Source organism: Bos indicus, chromosome 27 (assembly GCF_029378745.1).
Source record: "Bos indicus isolate NIAB-ARS_2022 breed Sahiwal x Tharparkar chromosome 27, NIAB-ARS_B.indTharparkar_mat_pri_1.0, whole genome shotgun sequence".
NCBI lineage: Eukaryota > Metazoa > Chordata > Mammalia > Artiodactyla > Bovidae > Bos > Bos indicus.
The window spans coordinates 2,505,258-2,525,987 of record NC_091786.1 but is presented as its reverse complement, the minus strand read 5'-3'; the positions used below and the strand labels follow the sequence as shown (position 1 = coordinate 2,525,987).

General features: G+C 40.4%; 1 protein-coding gene across 1 annotated transcript in view; it reads left to right on the top strand.

Annotated features, from left to right (window-relative positions):
* The window catches only part of CSMD1 (CUB and Sushi multiple domains 1), a 2,070,704-nt gene that overhangs the window by 1,581,402 nt on the left and 468,572 nt on the right, over window positions 1-20,730 (top strand). The window contains exon 11 of the mRNA XM_070781602.1: window positions 7,268-7,371. Coding sequence (XP_070637703.1) covers window positions 7,268-7,371 — 104 coding nt within the window. The remainder of the gene's footprint in view (window positions 1-7,267; window positions 7,372-20,730) is intronic.

Below are 20,730 nucleotides of genomic sequence, written 5' to 3'. Positions count from 1 at the left end.
CACCCAACATAGGAGCACCACAATATGTAAGACAAATGCTAACAAGTATGAAAGGGGAAATTAACAATAACACAATAATAGTGGGAGACTTTAATACCCCACTCACACCTATGGATAGACCAACTAAACAGAAAATTAACAAGGAAACACAAACTTTAAATGATACAATAGACCAGTTAGACCTAATTGATATCTATAGGACATTTCACCCCAAAACAATGAATTTCACCTTTTTCTCAAGTGCACATGGAACCTTTTCCAGGATAGATCACATCCCGGGCCATAAATCTAGCCTTAGTAAATTCAAAAAAATTGAAATCATTCCAAGCATATTTTCTGACCACAATTCAGTAAGATTAGATCACAATTACAGGAAAATCTATTAAAAATTCCAACATATGAAGGCTGAACAACACGCTGCTGAATAAAGAACAAATCATAGGAAAAAAATCAAAAAAGTCAAAATATGGATAGAAATGAATGAAAATGAAAACACAACAACCCAAAACCTGTGGGACACTGTAAAAGCAGTGCTAAGGGGAAAAAATCTGGTTCTTTGAAAGGATAAATAAAATTGACAAACCACTAGCCAGACTCATCAAGAAACAAAGGGAGAAAAATCAATAAAATTATAAATGAAAATGGAGAGATCACAACAGACAACACAGAAATACAAAGGATCATAGGAGACTACTATAAAACATTTTATGCCAATAAAATGGACAACTTGGAAGAAATGGACAAATTTTTAGAAAAGTACAACTTTCCAAAACTGAACCAGGAAGAAATAGAAAATCTTAACAGACCCATCACAAGCACGGAAATTCAAACTGTAATCAGAAATCTTCCAGCAAACAAAAGCCCAGGTCCAGACGGCTTAGAGCTGAATTCTACCAAAAATTTAGAGAAGAGCTAACACCTATCCTACTCAAACTCTTCCAGAAAATTGCAAAGGAAAGTAAACTTCCAAACTCATTCTATGAGGCCACTATCACCCTAATACCAAAACCTGACAAAGATGCCACATGAAAAAAGAAAACTACAGGCCAATATCACTGATGAACATAGATGCACAAATCCTCAACAAAATTCTGGCAATCAGAATCCAACAACACATTAAAAAGATCATACATCATGATTCCAGGGATGCAAGGATTCTTCAATATCTGCAAATCAATCAATGTAATACACCACATTAACAAATTGAAAAATAAAAGCCATATGATTATCTCAATAGATGCAGAGAAAGCCTTTGAAAAAATTCAACATCCATTTATGATAAAAGTCCTCCAGAAAGCAGGAATAGATGGAACATACCTCAATATAATAAAAGCTATGTACGACAAACCCAAAGCAAACATTATCCTCAATGGTGAAAAAAGGAAAGCATTTCCCCTAAAGTCAGGAAGAAAAGAAGGGTGCCCACTCTCACTACTACTATTCAACATAGTTTTGGAAGTTTTGGCCACAGCAATCAGAGCAGAAAAAGAAATAAAAGGAATCCAAATTAGAAAAGAAGTAAAACTCACTGTTTGCAGATGACATGATCCTCTACATGGAAAACCCTAAAGCCTCCACCAGAAAATTACTAGAGCTAATCAATGAATATAGTAAAGTGGCAGGATATAAAATCAACACACAGAAATCCCTTGCATTTCTATACACTAATAGTGAGAAAATAGAAAGATATTAAGGAAACAATTCCATTCACCATTGCAATGAAAAGAATAAAATACTTAGGAGTATATCTACCTAAGGAAAGAAAAGACCTATATATAAAAGACTATAAAACACTGGTGAAAGAAATCGAAGAGAACACTAATAGATGGAGAAATATACCATGTTCATGGACGGGAAGAATCAATATAGTGAAAATGAATATACTACCCAAAGCAATTTATAGATTCAATGCAATCCTTATCAAGCTACCAATGGTATTTTTCACAGAGCTAGAACAAATAATTTCACAACTTGTATGGAAATACAAAATACCTCAAATAGCCAAAGCAATCTTGAGAAAGAAGAATGGAACTGGAGGAATCAACCTGCCTGACTTCAGGCTCTACTTACAAAGCCACAGTCATCAAGACAGTATGGTACTGGAACAAAGACAGAAATATAGATCAATGGAACAAAATAGAAAGCCCAGAGATAAATCCACACACATATGGATACCTTATCTTTGACAAAGGAGGCAAGAATATATAATAGAGAAAAGACAATCTCTTTAACAAGTGGTGCTGGGAAAACTGGTCAACCACTTTTAAAAGCATGAAACTAGAACACTTTCCAACACCATACACAAAAATAAACTCAAAATGGATTAAAGATCGAAACGTAAGACCAGAAACTATAAAACTCCTAGAGGAGAACATAGGCAAAACACTCTCCGACATAAATCACAACAGGATCCTCTATGACCCACCTCCCAGAATATTGGAAATAAAAGCAAAAATAAACAAATGGGACCTAATTAAACTTAAAAACTTCTGCACAACAAAGGAAACTATAAGCAAGGTGAAAAGACAGCCTTCAGAATGGGAGAAAATAATAGCAGATGAAGCAACGGACAAAGAATTAATCTCAGAAATATACAAGCAACTCCTGCAGCTCAATTCCAGAAAAATAAATGATCCAATCAAAAAATGGGCCAAAGAATTAAACAGACATTTCTCCAAAGAAGACATACAGATGGCTAACAAACACATGAAAAGATGCTCAACATCATTATCAGAGAAATGCAAATCAAAACCACAATGAGGGACCATTTCACGCCAGTCAGAATGGCTGCTATCCGAAAGTCTACAAGCAATAAATGCTGGAGAGGGTGTAGAGAAAAGGGAAGCTTCTTACGCAGTTGGTGGGAATGAAAACTAGTACAGCCACTATGGAGAACAGTGTGGAGATTCCTTAAAAAAGTGGAAATAGAACTGCCATCAGTTCAGTTCAGTCACACAGTCGTGTCCGACTCTTTGTGACCCCATGAATTGCAGCACGCCAGGCCTCCCTGTCCATCACCAACTCCCAGAGTTCACTCAAACTCATGTGCATCGAGTTGGTGATGCCATCCAGCCATCTCATCCTCTGTCGTCACCTTCTCCTCCTGCCCCCAATCCCTCCCAGCATCAGAGTCTTTTCCAATGAGTCAACTCTTCACATCAGGTGGTCAAAGTATTGGAGTTTCAGCTTTAGCATCAGTCCTTCCAAAGAACACCCAGGGCTGATGTCCTTTAGAATGGACTGGTTGGATCTCCTTGCAGTCCAAGGAACTCTCAAGAGTCTTTTCCAACACCACAGTTCAAAAACATCAATTCTTCGGTGCTCAGATTTCTTCACAATCCAACTCGCACATCCATACATGACCACTGGAAAAACCATGGCCTTGCCTAGGTGGACCTTTGTTGGCAAAGTAATGTCTCTGCTTTTGAATATGCTATCTAGGTTGGTCATAACTTTCCTTCTAAGGAGGAAGTGTCTTTCAGTTTCAATTTCATGGCTGTAATCACCATCTTCAGTGATTTTGGAGCCCAAGAAAAACAAAGTCTGACACTGTTTCCACTGTTTCCCCATCTATTTCCCATGAAGTGATGGGACCAGATGCCATGATCTTAGTTTTCTGAATGTTGAGCTTTAAGCCAACTTTTTCACTCTTTCCTCTTTCACTTTCATCAAGAGGCTTTTTAGTTCCTCTTCACTTTCTGCCATAAGGGTGGTGTCATCTGCATATCTGAGGTTATTGATATTTCTCCCTGCAATCTTGATCCCAGCTTGTGCTTCTTCCAGACCAGCGTTTCTCATGATGTACTCTGCATACAAGTTAAATAGGCAGTGTGACAATATACAGCCTTGACATACTCCTTTTCCTATTTGTAACCAGTCTGTTGTTTCATGTCCAGTTCTAATTGTTGCTTCCTGACCTGCATATAGGTTTCTCAAGAGGCAGGTCAGGTTGTCTGGTTTTCTCATCTCTTTCAGAATTTTTCACAGTTTATTGTGATCCACACAGTCAAAGGCTTTGGCATAGTCAATAAAGCAGAAATAGATGTTTTCTGGAACTCTCTTGATTTTTCCATGATCCAGTGGATGTTGGCAATTTGATCTCTGGTTCCTCTTCCTTTTCTAAAACCAGCCTGAACTGCCATACAACCCAGCAATCCCACTTCTGGGCATACACACCGAGGAAACCAGAATTGAAAGAGACATGTGTACCCCAATGTTCATCGCAATACTGTCTGTAATAGCCAGGATATGGAAGCAACCTAGATGTCTGTCAGCAAACGAATGGACAAGAAAATTGTGATACATATACACAATGGAGTATTACTCAGCCATTAAAAAGAATACATTTGAATCATTTCTAATGAGTTGGATGAATCTGGAGCCTATTATACAGAGTGAAGTAAGCCAGAAAGAATAACACCAGTACAGTATACTAATGCATATATATGGAATTTAGAAAGATGGTAACAATAACTCTGTATGTGAGATAGCAAAAGAGACACAGATGTATAGAACAGTCTTTGGACTCTGTGGGAGAGGGAGAGGGTGGGATGATTTGGGAGAATGGCATTGAAATATGTGTATTATCATATGTGAAACGAATCGCCAGTCCAGGTTTGATGCATCATACAGGATGCTCAGGGCTGTTACACTGGGATGACCCAGAGGGATGACATGGGGAGGGAGGTGGGAGGGGGGTTCAGTATGGGGAACACATGTACACTCATGGCGGATTTATGTCAATATATGGCAAAACCAATACAATATTTTAAAGTAATTGGCCTCCAATTAAATACATTTAAAAAAAAGTTCATAGAAGTAGATTCGAACTGTGGTGACTAGGAATGTGGAGGTGGGGATAAATCTGGAGATCTTATGGGCAGCATGGTGGCTGTAGACAATAATACTGTATTGGTCATTGGACATATGCTAAGAGAATGGATTTAAGGTGCTTTTACTTTACATGCAAGTGATGACTAAGTGAGGAGACAGGTTTATTAGCCTGACTATAGTAGCGGTCATGTACTATATGTGTGGACATCAAATCCTCATGCTATACTCCTTAAATACACAAAAATTTTGTTTACAAAAATGAATTCTCTTAATCACATCACTCATCACTGACTGAGAAATGACAGCAACTTTCATACCAGATGTATATTTTGTTTTGCTCCCAGATATATTTATAGAATGCCATACTTTATAAAAAACTAGGGCAGTGGCAACCCACTCCAGTACTCTTGACTGGAGAATCCCATGGGTGGATGATCCTGGTAGGCTGCAGTCCATGGGGTCGCAAAGAGTTGGACACGACTGAGTGACTTCACTTTCACTTTTAACTTTCATGCATTGGAGAAGGAAATGGCAACCCACTCCAGTGTTCTTTCCTGGAGAATCCCAGGGACGGGGAAGCCTGGTGGGCTGCCATCTATGGGGTCACACAGAGTTGGACATGACTGAAGCAACTTAGCAGCAGCAGCAGCAGCAATGGCATAAAGATTGTCCTTTGACTCTCAGTAGAGGCTGATTGTCAAGACTAAACCCTGACAAAAACGTCTCCAACACCCTTTGCTTTGGCTTAAAAGAATTAAAGAATGATCCTTTTTACACCCAAAATAAAGACACATTTATGTGGTGAGACTCATCTGTGACATTAAAAATCAGCCAAGCATGACCCTCAGGCTTGAATGGATTATCATTGTTTCACTGCAGGCTGTTAGACAAGTCAACACAGAATCAGTGTGTCAAAAAGGGTAATGGGAACCTCCAGGATGTGTGAATCTTCAATCATTTTATTCTATCTTGTTAGACCATGGACATTTATAAATCAGCGCATGGAAAGACAAAAAATGAAGTAAAACCATCCTTGGTTGCTGGGCTTCATAAACAACAGCCATCAATCCCTACACCTGTTTCAAATTAGATTGCTAAAATAATGTATTCAGACAAACATTGCAATTTGAAAGAGTAGATTTTTAAAATAAATTATAATGGCTATACAACTAATTTTAGTAAGAATTTCAAATAGCAAAATTAATGCATCCCATATTAGCATTGCTCAGGAAAGCACCTGGTTAGAGCCTGCTCAGAAAAGCAACATCAAACCGGATAGTAGTCCAAAGTCTGCCTTCCTCCCTGGTGCCACTTAGACCTTTCTTTCAGGTTTAATAAATAAGCATTTGATGTTTTGTACAAGATTCCAGAGTTTCAGAGTTACTGTTAAATAAATCTCGTCAAAGTGTATTTACACTGTTAATGGCTTCTGTATTTGCCATTCTCTCTCACTCTCTTCAGTTAGCTATGTACCTCATTTGTTACTCTAACTACCTGCCTACCTACCTATGTCTATCTATCTACCATCTCTATCATCTATCCATCTGTCTCTTCATGTATTTCTACTGCCATCATCTCCATTTACTGATCTCTTTTACCTATCTATTCATCTCTCTCTTTCATCAGTGATATCTTTTTCCTTTCCTTTTTATCTATTACAGATTATCTAGTGTTCTATCTATCTATCATATAGTTCCATCATCAATCTATTTCTCCTTGTCATCTAGGGCTCTAGCCTAACTTTTTGACATCCCAGACACTCTTTCCCCTTAATCACAATTTCGGTCAACAAAGCAAGAATTACTTTTATCAGGAGAAAAGGATATGTGCTCTACTGAAAGACGTGCATAGTGTTATATCACATCCATGCATCAGACGCAACCTGGTCTTGTCTAGATGATGTTGAGCACCCAAAGTGTTCTTTATTTTAAAAAAGACAAGGCTTTGCAAGGTAAATATAGAGGACAATTTTCCAGCCTCAGAAGGTCTTTTTCATATGTAAATATGAGTAATTACTTGGAATCTGTGGACATCACACTGAAAATGTTTATTTTTTGGTGTTCCAGTTATCCTCTAAATAGATCTCATTAACTGCAGTCTCCATTTATTTTGCTTATGCTGACTTAACCTTTGGTGATTCTGAACACTATAAATATGAGAATAAATACTTAATGGGCTTAACATATAATATGGGTTGATTTCATTTTTAAACCTGATAATATCTCTGGAGTGATAGCAATTTTGAGTTCCATAGAATCCTATAATCAGGGGCTCTCAAATGTATATAATCATTATTTTAAAAAGCAACTTGATATTATTTGAAATAACAATGGCATTATGGAACAAAATTAATTCTCCAACTGGATATATGCAGTATGCAAGGTCCCAGGGAGTTCCCATTATGCTAAGTAATTCTGTCTTGTGTTTGATTCAGGTCATCAAGCTTGCCTTTGAGGAGTTTGAGCTAGAAAGAGGCTATGACACCCTAACCGTGGGCGATGCTGGAAAAGTAGGGGACACCAGGACCGTCTTGTATGTGTGAGTACATCTTCCCTTGTTTTTTTTCTTTCCTGGGATGGGGAGGTGTCTGTGCAGACATGGGTGTCGACTGGAGATCCTGGTCAGACTTTCCATTCCCAATCAGAAGTTTAATAGATGCCACATGTGGCTACATTAGTGGTGTCAAACTCTGATTTATGTGAGAATTAACTCATCATTATGTTCTATTAATATCTCTGTCAATGTTTTTCTATTTATTTCAAATCATTAAGAATATGGCAAAAATTTAGAATATATTGGAAAGCAGAAAGTAGAGGTGATAAGTTTCTCAACTCAGCTCCTCCCTGTCAATCTCCCTCCACTTATTCCATTATCCATGTTTGGGGAAGTACAAATATTTTCTACAATGAGGCCATGTGTCTTCCAAAGCCTTGCATTCTGTAGAGCTGCATACTAACTGTAGCAGAGATGGTGGGGAGAAGAGTGGGGCTAACACCCTGCATGTCTGTGGTCCTCCTCCCAACCCAGAGTCCTGGGGGATTCAGAAGCAGCCCTGCCAGGTACAGCAGCAGAGTCCCTGCACTGGCTCCTCTGCAGCTGGACTCACAGAGGGGTCTGCACTCACAGAGGGGTTTGCACCTTTCACTCTGGATGCTTTCAGCCTCTTGCAGATTCAGGGCCGTGAGGCGAGTCTGGGTAGTTTTTAGCAGACTTGTTCTTTCAGAATTAAAGCCGTGATCCTGGGGGCATCTTGACTCAGTATCTTCAGCACAGCCGGAAATGTCTCAACAGCCCCTTCCTCTGCGCTTGCAACCTACACAGACAGCTTCCTGTGGGGACTCTGGAGACACCTAAACCAGAAATTGCTTTCACGAATGAAAGTCATTCTGCAGGATTTTCACCTTTTTTCTCTTAATCTGCTTATTCATGGCTGGGGTTTTCTGTTTATTTGAGAGAAAGCTTACCCCTGATAGCTTCAGCTAGGAAACAATGACAAAAGGGGAACAGTAGTGGCTGTGATGCCCACTTATTCTCTTATTTACTAGTTACTTATGAGGTGATTCATGTTGTAAAAAAGTTCTGCAGCTGAATGTCTGTCCATACCTTTAAAATTAATAAGCCTGAACGCTGATGGCTCTGGGGACAATCTCTTCTCCTTTGTTGTGTCTTGGACGTACTTTCCTGTCAGTACATAACTTCATCTCATGTTTTGTAACTACTACTACTAACAATTAAAATCATGTTTCATGTTACTGGCCCATGGCCTATGATTATGATTATAATAATAACAGTAGTGATCTCATGGCATTTATTGAGAACATCTTGTGTACCATGCACTGTGCTAATATATATCTTCTTTGGCCTTCACCTTAATCCTATAAGTTAGGGGTTAATACTGTCTTCATCATACAAATGATGAAACCGAGGCTTAGACTTACCCCAATTCGCAAACCTGGTGTCTGCTCCAGCAGGTGTTCAGACTTAGTGATCCTGACCGTGTCTGTATTCCTTATCATTGATAACCTTTGGCTTTTCCCCATCCCTCCCATAATTTCCCCTTCCTAAGAAGCTATGCAATAAACTGCTGCTGCTAAGTCGCTTCAGTCGTGTCTGACTCTTTGCGCCCGCAGAGATGGCAGCCCACCAGGCACCCCCGTCCCTGGGACTCTCCAGGCAAGAACACTAGAGTGGGTTGCCATTTCCTTCTCCAATGCATGAAAGTGAAAAGTGAAAGAGAAGTCGCTCAATCGTGTCCGACTCCTAGCGACCCCATGGAGTACAGCCTACCAGGCTCCCCCACCCATGGGATTTTCCAGGCAAAAGTACTGGAGTAGGGTGGCATTGCCTTCTCCATGCAATAAACTACTTTGTACAAATAGTCATACTGTTTCATGTGCCTTCAGGAAAAGTTCTATATAGATTTTCTTCCACCACAGTATACGAAGGTCCTTATTTCCTCACACTGTTAACAAATAGTTTTTTGTTTTTTTTTTTGCTCAATGACTACCCCACATTGCATTCATTTATAAAAATTGGATTTCTGCAGGATAAGGCCTGGACATCTATATGTTTGCAGTCTGCCATGTTGATGGCAGGCACACAGCCTGGCATGGGTCTGGAGAGGCACTTCTGGACACCAAGTCAGTGCATAACGATGGGGCCAGGGTGCCAGAGATGGAGTTTCCGGCCCACGCTTTGCTCTTAACCATCTGTGACCCACTCTGTACCTGTGTCTTCATGGCTATAAAATATGTATAATAAACGTTTCCTGCCTGTGGTAAGGAGCAAAATGAAATAATGCCTGTGAACACACTGGAGAGGAAAGAAATACAATCCGCACATGAGATAGCTTCATTATTACCATAGCGTCTAATTTAAGAAGGGGTGTCATTAAAACAAATGAGAAAAGTTTTCAACTAAATGCAAAATATAAATGTGGCCAAGTGATGCCGTATAAAGTCCCTTAGGTCGCCATTAAAGATCTGTGGCCGTGCACCCATTGTTTTCCATGCTATTTGTTGTTAGGAGAGCAACAGCAAGCTATGTGTTACGTTGACATAAATGTTATTAGAACCTCCTCCCAATAGCTCAAATCTATAAATGAAAAACTAAATAGTCAACTGAATCAAAGTGAGATGCCCTTTGGGAAACATAATGTAACAAAGATCAGTTGGGCATTTAATCATTTGTAGTAGAGAAAGGCAAAGCCACTGACGTATTTCCTCAGTATACACAATTACAGAAAAAGAATGAATGGGAGAATCACAGCTGGTGTCTTCAGATAAACTGGTTATGTTAGGGGATACATCAAAAAATATTTTTGAGCACTAATATGTCAGACCTGACATACAGGATTCCTACCATAGAGTTTAAAATCTAATTGGAAATGGCAGCGACACTCAGATGGTTATATACCAGAAAGTATATTGAATCACTGAATCTCCTGATACATATTTCAAATAAAATTTGGGTTAAGAACCTTTTCTTATGGGTATCTGATGTATACTATGTTGGGCTCAAGATTTTATACATTCCCATTTTTAGCGGGGCTGAGGAATGAATTCTATTCAGATCTTAATTTTAAGGAGAAATTCAGAAGTGAGAGAGCCTAACTGGCTCATCCTAAATATAGTTTTCAAAAGCCTAATTTCTGTTAATGGCTTTTTATTTTCTCAAGTTTCTTGGCCCAAAAGGAGAAAAACTGAATATTAGGGGAACTCTTTCAATAGCCGAGTCTTCCCAAGAGATGGATGCATTTATTCAGGTTCCTTTTACAGAATGACTGACTTCAAATTAACTCACTAAGCAAATCTCTCTTGAGACGTCTTCAACAATACATATTGATAACTTTCTCAAATGTAATTTGCAGAAGAACTGTATCCAGAGACATGGTTCTTCAAGACTTTCCTCTGGCCTTTGCAATTACTAGCAGCCAGTGCCTGGGAAATGGCATTCATTTCAGGATGTTCTGAGGATTATAGACATAGATGACAGGTTGTAAGTGCCCATCTGTCTAGGGGAGGGATAGTTAGTATCAGGGAAATCTGTGAGCAAGCAGTATTGTCTCTGCCTGAGTACTCGTCACTACTCTTCTATTAACCAGTAAGGAGACTTTGTTGCTGTTCAGTCCCTAAGTCCTGTCCAACTCTTTGCAACCCCATGCACTGCAGCATGCCAGGCTTCCCTGTCCTTCACCATCTCCCAGAGCTTGCTCTAACTCATGTCCATGGAGTTGGTGATGCCATACAACCATCTCATCCTCTGTCATCCCCTTTTCTTCCTGCCCTCAATCTTTCGAAGTATCAGGGTCTTTTTCCAGTGAGTCAGGTCTTCACATCAGGTGGCCAAAGGATTGGAGCTTCAGCTTCAGCATCTGTCCTTCCAATGAAGATTTAGGGTTGATTTCCTTTAGGATTGACTGGTTTGATCTCCTTGCAGTCCAGAGAACTCTAAGGAGTTTTCTCCAGCATCACAATTCTAAAGCATCAGTGCTTGGGTGCTCAGCCTTCTTTTCAGTCCAGTTCTTACCTGTGTACATGACCACTGGAAAAACCATAGATTTGCCTTTGTCGGCAAAGTGATGTCTTTGTTTTTTAATACCCTTTCTAGGTTTGTCATACTTTCCCCTCCAAAGAGCAATCATCTTTTAATTTCATGACTGTGGTCATTGTGTGTAGTGATTTTGAGCCTAAGAAAATAAAATCTGTCACTGTTTTCACTTTTCCCCCATCTATTTGCCATGAAGTGATTGGACCAGATGCCATTAGTTTTTTGAATATTGACTTTCAAATCAACTTTTTCATTTGCCTCTTCCACCCTCATCAAGAAGCTCTTTAGTTCCTCTTCACTTTCTGCCACTAGAATGGTATCATCTGCATATCTGAGATTGTTGGTATTTTTCCCGGCAATCTTGATTCCAGCTTGAGGTTCATCCAGCCCAGAATTTCACATGATGTCCTCTGCATGTATGTTAAATAAACAGGGTGACAATATACAGCCTTGAAGTTCTCTATTCCCTATTCTGTTTTTCCATGTCTGGTCTAACTATTGCTTCTTGTCCTGCATACAGGTTTCTCAGAAGGCAGGTCAGGTGGTCTGATATTCCCATGTCTTCAAGAATTTTCCACAGTTTGTTGTGATCCACACAAAGGTTTAGCCTAGTGAAGCAGAAGTAGATATCTTCCTGGAATTCCCTTGCTTTTTCTATGATCCAATAAATGATGGCAATTTGGTCTCTCATTCTTCTGCCTTTTCTAAATCCAGCTAGCACATCTGGAAGTTCTCAATCCAGGTACTCCTAAAGCCAAGCTTAAAAGATTTTTAGCATTACCTTGCTAGCATGTGAAATGAGCATAATTGTATAGTAATTTGAACATTCTTTGGCATTGCCTTTCTTTGGCTTGGAATTAAAACTGACCTTTTTCAGTCCTGTGGCCACTGCTGAGTTTTCCAAATTTGCTGACATATAAAGTGCATCACTTTAAAACTCCATCTTTTAGGATTTGTATTAGCTCAGCTATAATTCCATCACATCCACTAGCTTTATTCATTGTAATACTTCCTAAGGCCCATTTGACTTCACACTCCAGGATGTCTGGCTCTAGGTGAGTGATCACACAATTGTGGTTATCTGGGTCATTGAGACTTTTGTGTATTTTTCTGTGTTTTCTTGCCACCTCTTCTTAATCTCTTCTGCTTCTGTTAGATCCTTACCACTTCTGTCCTTTATCGTGCCTATCCTTACATGAAATGTTCCAAATTCATAAAGGGATTTCTAGTCTTTCTCACTCTATTGTTTGTTGTTTCTTGTGGCTGCTTCATCCTCTGTTCTTACATTGGTTTTTGTTCCTAGAAGTGACTCCATCTCTTGTGTGACTATAACAACCTACCTCTCCTGTTGTCTGCAAGTGCTGGGTGAAGGGGCAAAATTCACTTTTTTATTAAAAGACTTCAAAACAGCTATAACAAAGCAGACACTGAAAACTGATGTGTGTGTCTATGTATCTTTGGACATTATTAGAGAAGTCAGTCACAGTACATCTCAATGCTTTGGAGAAAAGCCTGAGCAATTTACATTAAGAGTAAGCACATAACGAATCGCTAGTCCAGGTTCGATGCATGATACAGGATGCTCAGGGCTCGTTCACTGGGATGACCCAGAGGGATGGTATGGGGAGAGAGGTGGGAGGGGGATTCAGGATGGGGAACACATGTACACCCGTGGCAGATTCATGTTGATGTATGGCAAAACCAATACAATATTGTAAAGTAATTAGCCTCCAATTAAAATAAATTTATATTAAAAAAAAGAGTAAGCACATAAAGGTAGCTACCTAAATTCTCTCTAGGCAAAACCCTATATTAGATAAGAATTACACTCCTTAGATTCTTAGAACTCTGGAACCTCATGATCAAAACTTTTTCTTCATATAGTCTTTCTCATAATGGTGTTGACTTTGAGCATGGATTTGTATAGGACTGCAGATCAGACTCAAATCCTAAACGCTCTATTCTTCGTGTGGATTCCATCCATTGCTAGCTTTCCTTCCTCCATCTCTTATGGGGAATCTTTCTTCCTTGAGTTCTTGGAGAAGTATTTATTGAAATTCAGATGTTGTAGGACACGGAGGTGGGTAAAAGTAGGCTTTGGTGGGCATGGGGAGGTGAACTGCAGGTGGAGAAGTTCGGAGACTTTCCAACCTTCAACACCACCCCGAGGAGAGTCAGAGAACCTACGTTCTCTGTTCCAACAGCCCTGTCAGTGGGGAGGTAGCCGGACCCCTGGACACCTGTATTTTAGGTTTGGGATTTTACCTGTTCTGGGGTGTCTGGGAGAGCAAGCTGACCTGGGCCTTTCGGGGCCATGTCTCTGGGGAACCTTCCTATGAAGGAGGAGAAGCCATCGGCCCCAAGGAAACACAGCCCAACGGCAGTGCCTGTAGGAGACCGAGCAAAGCCTGTCCCAGCTCATTTGGGGTCCAGACTCAGGGTCCAGCCTGAGTCCTGTCCCAGCTGTTCTGACAGTTACAGCTACAGCATTGACTCACTGCAGCAGTTTTCTCTAAGAAGCTGGAAATGCATGCCCTCCTTGCTGCACTGTTATCCTGCAGAGCTACGGATCTCTTCGCCAGGATTCATCAGTCAGCTCTAGAACCCAGGAGCTGCAGCTACTGATACTTAGCCTGCACGAGAGCCCACACTCCACAAGAGGAACCACTTCAGTGAGAAGCCCACGCTGCAACTGGACAGTAGCCCCCATAGCGAAGAAGCCCCAGCACTGCTAAAAGGAAATAAATAAAAAGTAAAAGAAGACAAACAAAAAAACACGAGGGGCCTGCACCTCAAGGGCAGCAAGCATGGCTCCCCATCTCATGCTGACTTTGCAACCCAAAAGCATTCAAGTGCAAAATGAAACAGCTAATGAAAAATTGTTTGAGAAAGGCTAAAAGTATGAAGCGAAGAGAAGATGTTATATTGTTGTAGTTATTATCTCTGCCTTAAAGTAATGAATTATGTGGTGCTCAGAACTGCCTTTGGATGTGAAATTTACTAACAGGAAGAAGGAAGAGATCTGGACTGTCATTCACTGAATCTGTCTGGACCCTCAGTCTTGTGACCAAGAAATTCTATACCCTGGCCTCCAGGGTTGTTAGGAAATCCACTGACACACCTAGGGGTATTTATAAGCAATGAGTCACTTCTCTCTGGCTGTTTTCAAGATTTTGGTCTTCATCTTTGGTTTTCAAAAGTTTAATTAAATGTGTCTTAACGTGGATTCATTGGAGTTTATCCTGTTTGAGGTTCACTTGGTTTCTTAGAACTGTAGGTTATATGTTTCCCCAGATTTGGGGCGCTTCCAGCAATTATTGCTTTAAATTCTCTTTCAGTCCCGCTCTCTTTTCTCTCCTTGTGGGATTGGAATGATGAGACGCTGAACCTTTGGGTTTTGTCCACAGGTTGCTAGTGTTCTGTTCACTTTGCTTCCACTCTGTCTCCTCTGTGGAGTCAATGAAAGGGATCCTGCCATCCTTTTTCAAGTTCTCATGTCAGCATGCATATCCATTCTGTCTACTATAAGCCCATCTGGCTACTTTTATTTTATTGTCTATTATTATATTTTTCACTACTGTATTTTTCACTCCTATAATTTCCAGTTGGGTCTTTTTAATAACTTCTGTTTCTTTGCTGAATATTCTGTTTTGCATTTGATTGCAGAGAGTTTGTAAATGATTGAAGCATTTACACCATGGCTGCTTTAAAATCCTTGTCAGGTAATTTCAACACCTGATTCATTTCAGGTGATGTCTGTTGTTTGTCTTTTCTCATTCAAGTTGTGGTTTTCTCAGCTCTTAATGTGATGAGCAGACCCTGGCTGTTTCGTCTATCGTGTTGTGATGTACTAGAAATTACATAAACCTCTTATTTCAGCAGGCAGTCTCCCTGGTTAGACTTAACATGCAGCTCTTGGCCAACATGTGCAGGCGGGGTTCCGGTGATGGGCTCATTATCAGGGCCTGTAAGACAGCGGCCCCCAACCTTTTTGGCCCCAGGGACAGGTTTTTGTGGAATACAAGTTTTCCATGGACCAGGATGGGGGATATTTTGGGGATGACTCTACTGCGTTGCATTTATTGCCCACTTTATTTTGTCATCATTACATGAACTCCACCCCAGATTAGCAGGCCTTAGGCCCCGGAGGCTGAGGACCCCTGCTCTATGGCATTGCCCTGCTCCACTTGGTTGGCTTGTGCCCGTGGAGCTCACTCTAGTCACTGCCCCCTCCTCCAGCTCATGCCTTGTCCCCCCGAGCCCCGTCTCCCATCTCTGGGAGGGGAGGGGAGTCTCAGTCTCAGATTTGCAGAGACAGAATCTTCATGGGTCGGGCCACTGGTGTGGTGGTCTCTCTCGTAGGTTCTCCTGCCTCTGTGTCTTTCCTCAGAAAAGGGAGTCCAGGCACTTGAGGAGTGGGAGGCTGGCCCTGGACACCTGTGGTTACCAGGCCCTTCACCACCCCCCACACAGGTGGTGCTGGTCCGCCTGACATCACGAGAGGGACACCAGCTGCATCCTCGGAGGGTGGAGCTTGCCTGTGCAAGAGTCAGAGTCAACTAAAAGCTTGCTCTAATTTCACATTGGTGCCAGTGGGGAGATTTTAACAACTTCAGCATACATACTGTCAATCCCCAGGTTTAACTTCACATATAATAGTAATCTGAATATCTATTCTATAAGACTAGAGCCTAAAATGACTTTCTAAAGTTAACTTGACATAAAAGCCAGAGTCCTGCCACTCTCCCACTCCCAGCCTCTGTTCTACTGTTGGACTGGGCTCAGTCACTCGGTCACGTCCAATTCTTTGCAGCCCCATGCACTGTAGCCCACCAGGCTCCTATGTCCATGGGATTATCTCAGCAAGAATACTGGAGTCATTGACATTTCCTCTTCCTGTTCTGGTATATATCATGTAAATAGACACGTTACCTGTAGGTCCCCTGTGTGAGGAGCCAGAGGGATGCTGTGAGTTGGAGAACCTGGAACTCTGATCAGGGCTGCCTTCAGATGGATTTGCCCTCAGGATCTGATCAGAAAGGCTCTTAATGATGTGCCACCTGTCCATCCTAAAAGAAATCAGTCCTGAATATCCATTGGAAGGATTGATGCTGAAGCTGAGACTCCAGTACTTTGGCCACCTAATGCAAAAAACTGACTCATTTGAAAGACCCTGATGTGGGGAAAGATTGAAGGCGGGAAGAGAAGGGGATGACAGAGGATGAGATGGTTGGATGGCATCACTGACTCAGTGAACATGAGTTTGAGTAAACTCCGGGAGTTGGTGATGGACAGGGAGGCCTGCTGTGCTGCAGTCCATGGGGTTACAGAGAGTCAAAAACGACTGAGTGACTGAACTGAACTGAACTGAACTGAACCTCAGAGTACAAATATATGGTTCCAAGACTGGAGTTACATCCCCTCTTCCTCGTTTGTTTAATGATGATGTCAACTTGTGATACACTCTGCCTCCTTTTCTGAGGATTTGCATCAGGGCATCTCTGACTCTCCCTGAAGGCATTTTACTCCATCCTGGAGGGAGGGAGGTTCTTGTCAGATGCTACGTAGACCATGCACTGTGTCTTAGCTTCTCCCCATTTATCTCTGGCACACATTGTATCAACCCAATCAAGGCGAACAGTCAACTACAATGTATATTTTAAATTGCTCTGTATTTCCTATACTTTATCCAGATCTTCTGAAATTTATTGATGTTAAAAAACTGCAAAAGCTTCAAAACAGGTCAGTTTTTAGGCCAGGTTGTAACTTGTAATGTTTACTTGTAAAGGTTCCCCACAACCCTTTCCTTTCAGGTACCTGGCAGTACGTTGCAGGTGTGATGTGTTCCAGGTGTTACTTTGCATCAGATTCATGTTTTGATAGCTTTGTGGCATGCTCAGAGTTTTGTTTTGTTTTGTAATTTTTATTATTTTTTGTTTAGTTAGTGTTGGCTGCGCTGGGTCCCAGTTGCTGCGCACAAGCTTTCTCTGGTTTCTGCAGGCTGGGGCTCCTCCCTAGTTGTGGTGTGTGGGCTTCTCTTTGTAGCAGCTTCTCTTGTTGTGGAGCACAGGCTCTAGGTGCATGGGCTCAGTAGTTGCAGTACTTGGGCTTAGTTGTCCTGCAGCTACGAAATCTTCCCTGACCAGGGATTGAACCCATGTCTCCTAGACCTCAGGGAAGTTAGCTCAGATTTATTGTTTTAATCTCTAGGTTTGAGCAAATTATTTCTTTAATGAATATACAGTAGAATAGACTTTTTTTGGAGTACAGATCTATACATATAAATAAACCAGAAAGTCAGGATACAAAAGGGGTTTGTCACTTCTCAACACTGTGCTGTCTCTCTGCAGTCACACCTTCTCCCACCTTACACCTTGACCCCCTGATCTGTTCTCCCTCATTAAACTTTGTCTTCTTGAGAATATCACATAAATACAATTACACGCTATGTGTTCTTTGAGACTGCAAGTGGGGATGTGAAATGGTACAGCCATTCTGGAAAACACGTTGGCTGTTTCATATAGTTAAATATTTATTTATCATATAATCCTGCAATCCCACTCCTAGGTGGGATTTATCATAAAGAAATAAAATTTGCCATGCATGAATAGAGTTAACTCTATTCCTAATTGCCAAATTGTAAACAACATAAATGTCCTTGGATAGGTGAGTAAATAAATATACCTTAGTCATACAAGGAAGTTCTATTCATCAGTATCAAGAAACAAACTACAAATTCCACATGACATGGGAATTGTATGGTGCAGTGCTGAGTGAACAGAGAAGGCAATGGCACCCCACTCCAGTACTCTTGCCTGGAAAATCCCATGGACAGAGGAGCCTGGTGGGCTGCAATCCACGGGGTCTCTAAGAGTTGGACACGACTGAGCGACTTCACTTTCACTTTTCACTTTCATGCATTAGAGAAGGAAATGGCAACCCCCTCCAGTGTTCTTGCCTGGAGAATCCCAGGGACGGGGGAGCCTGGTCAGCTGCCGTCTATGGGATCGCACAGAGTCGGACACGACTGAAGTGACTTAGCAGCAGCAGCAGCATACTGTTTTCATCTGCTGGAAAGGAATTGTAGTTTCCTTTCCAGAAAATACATTTCATGTATTAATATATGAGGGTAGAAATGTTGACTCTTTCAACTTGGGCCAAAAAGACCTGTCCAGAAATGAGACGACTTTCATATACACTGTAATATTAGCAGCAAACAAAGCATTGTGAAATTATTTCCACATGTGTTAATTGACTCATTGTAGCTGCATAGACCGTAGGCTATCAGCCTCCTCTGTCTGTGGAATTATCCAGGTAAGAATACTGGAATGGGTAGCTATTCCCTTCTCCAAGGGATCTTTCCAACCCAGGGATTGAACCTGGGTCTCCTGCCTTGCAGGCAGATTCTTTACCATCTGAGCCACCAGAGAAGTCCTTTATCGTATCATGAGAATGTTACTCACTCAGCTGTGTCCAGTTCTTTGCAACTTATGGATTGTAGCCCGCCAGGGCCCAGGTTTCTCTGGCCATGGAATTCTCTAGGCAAGAATACTACAGTGGGTCGTCATTCCCTTTTCCAAGGGATCTTCCTGACCCAGGGATAGAACCCAGGTCTCCCACGTTGCAGACATTGTTTACCATCTGAGCCATCAGTGAAGTTAAAAGAACAATGACTCCTTTTCATGTGAAAGAATTTAGCCGTTCTCTTGATAGCAGTGCACCCTGGTTGTAGGAAAGGAACAAACACACAATCAAAAGTCATTTTCTTCCTTTTGGATTCAATATGCTGGGACTGATATTCAAAGAAACTTCTGATTTCTCCATAAGTCTTTCAGGTCAGCACTGATCCTGTTGCACAGGGGCATGTCAGACTACTGAGGTCACCACGGCTCCACCAGGGCTGAACTCTATCAAGGAGACAAGAAAAGTTTAGGTCTAAAAGACCCCTCTAAGATAATTTCATGCAATCATTTCCCGGATGAAGAAACTGACATAGATGTAAGATAATGAAGCTAAAATCACAGGGTAAATTAAAGGCACAGCTTCAGCAGAACCTCAGATGCCAGGTCCTTGGTATGCTAAGATCAAATGAAGATTTAAATCATTAGTGGGAGATATTCCTATGAAATTTAAATATGAAGATATTTAATAAATTTTAATAGGGATTCATTTATATTTTTTTCATGTATGCAGTTATTTAAAGCAATGGCGCATTTTATGTGCAAGAGTCTGGGGGTTAAAAAGGTCAGGTGACATAAACTTGCACTCAAAGTTTAGAATTTGGAAGGAGAAAGAGGAAGTATTAATAGATGCCTGTGATACATTTGTGAAGTGTCTGCAGTGTACTATTCTACAATGACCTGGGGAAGAAAAAAAAAAAAAACCTGCCTCACCTAAGGGAGTTAACAAATGTGAAGTGAGAATCTTCAAAGTCTATAAGAATTCCTGGTTCCTATCCAGGGAGCATAGGCACTCTGGGCAGTGATTTCAATATTTACCAAAATCCAGGAGGCCTAGAAGTGCTGATATTTTTAGAGAATTGTTAAAAATACCAATATGACTGGAGCAACAGGTTAAGAATTCCGAGATGGAAGGAAAGGGTGGTTGGCAGCTAGACACCTCCAATATGATGGCTTTTTCCCCAAAAGACAATTTTAATATAGTTTCCTAATAAAGAAGTTGAATATTCTGGTGGTTAGTTAGAATAATCTTATTTTTAAGTTTAATTAAATTATATATATATATATATATATATAATGTGTATATATATACACATTATATATACTAGAAGGTCAATTTTGGATAAAATAAAGCTGTTTTAAAGAAAAGTTATAGCTTATGTGTTGTGATGGCTATTAAAGTATTTTACCAAAACTAGCATTTATTTTACTTTTCAATTATAAATTGCTCAAAGAAAAAAAAAATCCTGTTTTCAACAAACAGTTGCAGAGGGTAATAATATTTGCTTCTTTATTTTAAACATATATTTCTGTTGGTACTAGCAAAGTAAAATACTTCTGGAGGAGAAAAAGAGGAATAAAAAGGGAAGTATTTTGTTTTAAATAATTAGAAAATAATTTTGTAAAATTTAAAAAAAAAACATAAAATACTTTCTGAATGGTTAAGTAATTGGCAAATGTACTAAATAATTAATTTAAAATTAAATGATTGTACCAAGCCATTTACAATAATTTTCATAAACACAGCAATCACTTAAGTATCAGCATTAAATTCTAAAACTAAAGTAATTCACATCATCTTAATTTAATTTTGATTGAAGGAACTTTGTAGTATAGCAGTGTACAGGCTTATTTGGTTTTATATGCATCTGCAGACCAACATAAAACT